The sequence below is a fragment of the Gymnodraco acuticeps genome, unplaced genomic scaffold, assembly GCF_902827175.1.
Source record: "Gymnodraco acuticeps unplaced genomic scaffold, fGymAcu1.1, whole genome shotgun sequence".
Lineage (NCBI taxonomy): Eukaryota > Metazoa > Chordata > Actinopteri > Perciformes > Bathydraconidae > Gymnodraco > Gymnodraco acuticeps.
The window spans coordinates 850,647-857,578 of NW_022990722.1; the positions used below are offsets into that span (position 1 = coordinate 850,647).

A 6,932-nucleotide genomic window follows, 5' to 3' on the forward strand; every position below is an offset into this window, starting at 1 on the left:
CAGCTGTTAACTCTGTGTGCTAGAACATTTTGAAAAAATATAGGTGTACGACTTCTGCCTCATAAACTCTCTCAGCACAACACGCTTTTTTTTAACATCGCCCTTCTTCCTCTGCAGCAATTACACGGAAAGAACCTGCTGTTCAGCGACGGCTACGTGTTGAAGGAAGACATCGGCATGGGGTCCTTCTCTGTCTGTAAACGCTGTATCCACAAAGCCACCAACACAGAATACGCTGTTAAGGTAGGGTGGTGTATATTTAGAAAAAGATTCCTGTGACATACAACCAAGATGACGGTTACAATTACACGCATAACCATCATGGCTGTATTTTATATTATACTGTATAAAACTGTAATATTAAGAATATATTGTGATTGACAGATGATTGAAAAGACCAGTACAGACCCCTCTGAGGAGATTGAGATTCTGCTTCGATATGGGCAGCACCCTAACATCATAACACTGAAGGATGTAAGTATGAAGAAATGCACTTATATTAAACATGTTGGTGTGAAATCTGATATGACCTGTGATTCAGTGTCAGGCTTGATTTTCTAAAGCCTAAAAACAGAGCCAAAGGAAGGTTCAGATTATTAGTTTCCTGAATGGTTATTATGGACATTTCTATCAATGAAAGCCAAAAAACGATGCCCAATGTCACAGATGGTGATATGATAATGTGTGTGTCTCTGTCTCAGGTGTACGACAACGGTAAGCAGGTGTTCATGGTGACAGAGCTGATGCGTGGAGGAGAGCTGCTGGATCGCATCCTCAAACAGAAGTTCTTCTCAGAGAGAGAGGCCAGCTCTGTGCTTCACACCATCACCAAGACTGTGGAGTACTTACACTCCCAGGGGGTAAGGAGGACAACCAGAAAATACTCATAATATAAATAATTTCACTGTATTCAGTTTTTTCTATACTTGGCTTGCTCTTGTTATCTGTTTTACTACTGAACTATTCACTTAATTTACTTTTATTTTGTTCCTCCAGGTGGTGCACAGAGACCTGAAGCCTAGCAATATCCTCTATGTTGATGAGTCGGGGAATCCAGATTCTATCAGGATCTGTGACTTTGGATTCGCTAAGCAACTGCGTGCCAACAACGGCCTGCTCATGACCCCGTGCTACACTGCTAACTTTGTAGCTCCTGAGGTAAGTTGAGTCCTCCTTTTTTCTCTGGGTCAGAATAGGCAAAAGCTGCACAGCTTTTGCCTACATTTGCTCAGACCTGGATAAAACTAAAGACCTTGAACTGTGTTGAATTGAAAGGCAATGTGTGTCATTCCAGGTGTTGAAACGTCAGGGCTATGATGAAGGGTGTGACATCTGGAGTCTCGGAGTCTTACTGTACACCATGCTGGCCGGGTGAATACCAACACTCAAAGCTCTTTTTTATTTGAACTCATTTTTCTATATCACTACCCTTAATACTCACTTTGTCATTTTTATCCTTTTCTTGACAGCTTTACTCCATTTGCCAACGGACCTGAGGACACCCCAAATGAGATCCTGAACAGAATAGGAAACGGTCACTTCAGTCTAGTTGGAGGCAACTGGGACACAGTGTCTGAAGCTGCCAAGGTGAAACTCCAAACCTGACAGATGGCTGCTTTGCTCAAGTTCCTCAGAGGAATCCAGTTTCCTTCTGTCAACATGTTTTAAATGTATTCTGTGCTGCTTCTAGGATCTTGTGTCGAAGATGCTTCATGTGGACCCGCATCAGAGACTGACTGCTCAGCAGGTCCTCAAACATCCCTGGATTATCCAGAGAGACAAACTGCCCAACAGCCAGCTCCCTCATCACGACCCCAAACTGGTCAAGGTAACAAGACGTTTTCTATCAAAAACATATCAGTTACAGAGAACTGATTGGATATTTTCTTTTCCTACATGATACAGTATAACAATGTTTCACGGTTAAATATTTCAGAATTAAAGATACCCCATAGAGTTTTGTTTTTACCACTAAGAGCCCAATGCAGAATTGTCTTAAAAAAGATCCCCATCAGGTTAATATTGTGAACGTGCAAAAATGGCACAAAAAGAAAACATCACTCTCAAATTCATGCTTTTTTTAAATTCACGTTTATTCAACTGATCGACAATGTGTGGCAGTAACTATGAAGTAATATAGATATGCTTTTTGCTGAGGAATATTTTAATTAATGTTGACTTTTAGTTTAGAGTTAGGTTCACAGGTTTACATTGAATATTGGTAGATAATAAATAATGTAAAACATTTATTGTTTCCTAAAAATGCTGTACAAAATACAAAGTGATCTAAATATTGTATAACAACGGACACAGATGTTGAGCTACTAGTGCTATTTTGCAATACCACTGTCATTTCTGTTGTCTGTCTTCACAAAAAATGTAAATCCATCATAGAAATTATATTGTGGTTTTTCCCTTTTTTAAATGTTTTCATAAAATGACTGCAATTGTCGCCAAACAAGCTTTCTTTTTCATGCACACATTTTGGTTTGTTGCCTGTTGAATTACCATGCTGCTGTTATTCTACAGGGTGCGATGGCGGCCACCTACTCTGCCCTGAAGAAGTCTCAACCAACTCCAGAGCTGAAGCCCATCGAGAGCTCCTTCCTAGCTCAGAGGCGCGTCAAGAAGCTTCCCTCCACCTCCCTGTAGAGACTCTAAACATCCAATCGGCTCATTGGAGACTGACCAAACTGCACCTCCTGGCTACAACCACCCAGTCAATTTGCACGGGGACTCAAGTGTCCACCCACCTCTACCAGCCAAGGAACACTTGCTATCATCCTCCTTGTTCTGATGGGGGCGATGAGGGTTAAAAAAAAAAAAACCTGGCTGCAGGTTTTTGGCAGATGTATAAGTGATGAGTGTGTGTATGTGCGAGTGAGTGTGTTTGTGCATGACTAGAGATGACAATGAAAGTTTTCTCTCCTCATCATTGCTGTGATTGGTTGACATCCAGCTTGCTGCACGCCTGTCTGCCTGTTTTGTTGTCTGTCTTCCTGTTCTTTTTGTAAAGTTAATGAGCTTTATATTACCGGGTGTGCTGCCAAATCAACCTGTGCCGACAGCACAAAACCACAGTACTGTCCAACTGCTGTTAAATGTTTTTGAAAGAGCATTATTACCATGAATATTAAACATTTCCGCCATAAATGCCTCTTTGGCTTTGGTACAGCCAGAATATGTGGATTCTGAGAAATGTCAAATGCTGATGTTTTGGTTAGTGTCAATATATGCTTGTACTTTGTTTTACAGAGAGCGTGCGTGTGTGTCAGTTGCATGACTTGCAGTGTGTGTGGGAGCGTGTGTGTGTATTCTGTGAGATGCTGCAGGGTCATGTGCATGGTCCGGTGACGTGATGATGATATGTGACTTTCTTGTTTTCTCTGCTCGGTCAACCCGCTGGCAACCATTTGAGATGTCTATTCATTTTATTACTACAAAAACTAGTAAAATTGGTGGCTTTCTGTGAAAGAAAACTTGCCCAAGGAACAATGTGGCATGTTCAAATTCTATATTTGCTTTTTTTCCTGTCTTTTGTTTTCACTGTGTTTCTTGGATCAAGCATATTGAATGTTGTTTCCTGTATTGGCTGCTTTTGTTGTTGATTGTTTCTTTTGTTTTTCGCCCATAGAAAGAGGTTATTAAAAATAGTGATAGACATGCTGAGCACATCAGTCTGTGCACTTAATGCCATACAGGTCTTTCCTTCTGTTTTGGGATGTGAAAGGGTAGAAAGGCTGACTTTTTCTTTATTTGAGCACTCCAACACAGCCTCCCTCTTATAAAAAGTCAAATCACTGGTTGCTCATACCACACAGACCTTCAGCAGTCGTGTGTCTTTCATGCACGTTTCTGTACATTATATAACTTGTTTTCATTGTATTGATGCTCATTTTGAGACATCCTAAAGAAGGGTTAATGTGTCTCATTGTAAGTGGTTTCACAGGACAGGTACCGCTTTCAGCTCTGTGCCTGGACCTACAGGTGAGGCAGAGTGTCTTACATGATAAACACATGAAGAACAAACTCAACAGCCTGTGGGCTACATGTGTAGAAGGGAAGACGTGTGTGGCTTAATCTACGAACCAGCTGTCTTACCTCAAAAGGGATCAAAGTTATATTATAATTCTTGTTTGGTGGCAAATGTATCCCATCTTTGATTACATTTATGGTAAGATGTTATTGTATGATAAAGATGAAGATTTTTATATCTTACAAATATTAAAAATTCAGTTGTTACAACAAACTGTCTCTATTCTGTTTTAGTAGTGCCTTATTATAATAATAATAATAATAATAATACATGAGACTTGTATAGCGCTTTTCAGGAAACTCAAAGACGCTTTGACAGAGAATTTATGAGAAACAAAACAGAAAATAGGGGGGGGGGTCAGTGGTTGAATGCAGTGTTGAACAGGTGGGTTTTGAATGCTGTGAGGTAGGAAGAATCTCTGATGGATTGGGGCAATGAGTTCCAGAGGGTGGGTGCAGCAACGGAGAAGGCTCTGCCGCCCCAGGACTTGAGGTTGGTCCGGGTGGGGAGGGACAGGAGGTTGGCAGTAGCAGAGCGAGTGAGAGTGTGTCTGTGGAGGAGGTCAGTTAGGTAGGATGGGGCCAGGTTATGGAAGGCTTTGTATGTCATTAGGAGGATTTTGTACTAAATTCTCTGGGGGATGGGGAGCCAGTGGAGCTTGATGTGGTCACGGATTCGGGTGTGGGTAAGTAGACGGGCGGCGGAGTTCTGGATGTATTGAAGTTTGTTGAGGATTTTTGCAGGTGAACCCAGTGGCGCCAGCAGGGGGGGGCCATGGCCACCCTGATATATTTGTTGGCCCTCCCACCACACACACCGCCTCGCCAGTCACGTATGCGTAGTAGTTTATCTGATATTTAACAACAAATACACAGCCAGCGAGTCGCTTGATTTGAGCTTCCAACACTCATACTGCAGCCCCTCCCTCTCCCTCTGCTACCATGGTAACACTCTGATACTCGTGCGCACCACTCTGAGATTCGCACAGACAGCAGCAGGTTGCAGCAAAACGTTTCTTTCTACTGACTTGACAAAAATCATAAGTAAGTCGTATACGTTCGTTGCCTGTTAAGCCCCACAACACTTAGGCTTTAGTGTGTTAGCTTTAGGTAGCAAAAAACGGAGATATGGTAACCATTGATTGATTGATTGATTGATTGAAAAGTTTATTAACAGCTTGTATATTGGGTACAGTACAGTACAGCTCAAAACATACAATTGTTAAGGGGATGCAGACCAGAGAAAGACTTTCGTCTTGTTTACATCAGGGTCCCCCCATTTCCAATTCATCATATCATTTAAGACATATTTAACATACAGATGGCTTATTTACAATTTACATACAGGTGGTTTTTTACATACAGATTGCTTGTTTACAATTTTCATTTTAGATTTCGTTCTAATACATCCTAACCGGACATTTAAGACATACCAAGTCTACAGATATACAGTTAGTAACAGAGTCTAAAATGCGAGTATATAGGCTACATAGATGGGGGGGGGGGGGAGCTGTCCATTGTACGACAGGTTGAGATTTGTACCATTACCGGGGCCAGTTTTGCAATGCTCTCCCCCGAAGGTGCTCTTTAAGAGAGGTTTTGAAGGTAAGTATAGTTTTACTTTCCTTTACAGTTGTGGGAAGAGCTGTTATTCTGATCAAAATGTGTGTTCAATGGCATTAAAACGAGAAAACAGGCTCGGGGCTCAGTAAAGGCTGGCTTGACTTCAGGTATAATTCGTCTGTAAACACACTTTGGCAGCTATCCTAGTTAGCGTTAGTTTAGCTTGCTAAGCTAACGTTAGCTGATGTCGGTATGCTGGGCTGGTGTAATGCGTAGGCTACTATTAATCACTGCTGTGTGTAATGTCAATTTGCAGAAAATGAAAAGAAAGTCAACAGACATCTACTAGTTGAACTAGTTGTTCCCACTAAAGAAATACAAATCTATCCAAATAATAAATCTTATGTGACCAAGGACATTAAAACCGTTATAAATACCAGGAAAATAGCTTTCAAAAACAAAGACTATGGAGCACTTAAACAGACAGAGCAAGAACTGAAAGTCAAATTCAGGGAATCAAAACTGGCACACAGAGAGCTTTTGGAAAATGCTTTTAAAGCCAAAAACCCCCAAAAAGTATGGGACACCATGAAAACCATGACAGGAATGTCACCCTCAGCTAAACCCATTGTGACAGAAAATGAATTTTGTTTTGCTAACGAACTAAACACGTTCTTTACCCGTTTCGAGTCACTGGATAATTCTGCAAAGTGCACTGAAATGCTCGAAACCATAATACCTACTTCCTCTGACACAATTACCATCAGTGTCGAAGAGGTCAGAAAAACATTTCAGTGCACTAACACCAAGAAAGCGGCTGGGCCAGATGGGTGCAGCGGTTTTCTGCTGAAAAACTTTGCTACTGAGCTGGCTCCAGTGTGGCAACCCATCTTTCAGGCTTCCATTGACACGCACACCATCCCTCTGTCATAGAAAACTTCCCACATCAAACCGCTGCCCAAAATTCCATGCCCAAAAGAACATAAGGACTACAGACCAATAGCCCTCACATCAGTGATTATGAAATCACTAGAAAGAATTCTGCTCCGATTCCTTATCAGTACAACACAAGACAAATTTGATCCATACCAATTTGCCTATAAACAAGGGTGCGGTACGGAAGATGCTGTGGCCACTTTGGTTCACATCATCACTAAACATTTAGACAAACGTAACACTTATGCAAGAGCCCTCTTCCTAGACTTCTCATCAGCATTCAACACAATACAAGCAGACATCTTGGTGTCAAAAATGGCCAAAATGGAAGTAAATCCATACCTGATTTACTGGTATGCTGCTTTCCTCACCAGTAGAGAGCAACTTGTGAAGGTTAA

General features: G+C 41.5%; 1 protein-coding gene across 3 annotated transcripts in view; it reads left to right on the top strand.

Moving 5' to 3' along the window:
* rps6ka1 (ribosomal protein S6 kinase a, polypeptide 1) overlaps positions 1-4,249 on the top strand; it is a 50,133-nt gene extending 45,884 nt beyond the window's left edge. For all 3 annotated transcript variants that reach the window (XM_034231718.1, XM_034231719.1, XM_034231717.1), the window contains 8 exons: positions 118-243; positions 385-474; positions 702-860; positions 997-1,158; positions 1,295-1,371; positions 1,470-1,587; positions 1,691-1,828; positions 2,530-4,249. In XM_034231718.1, the coding sequence (XP_034087609.1) occupies positions 118-243; positions 385-474; positions 702-860; positions 997-1,158; positions 1,295-1,371; positions 1,470-1,587; positions 1,691-1,828; positions 2,530-2,652 (993 nt within the window). In that variant the 3' untranslated portion in view covers positions 2,653-4,249. The remainder of the gene's footprint in view (positions 1-117; positions 244-384; positions 475-701; positions 861-996; positions 1,159-1,294; positions 1,372-1,469; positions 1,588-1,690; positions 1,829-2,529) is intronic.
* The last annotated feature ends 2,683 nt before the right edge of the window (positions 4,250-6,932 follow it).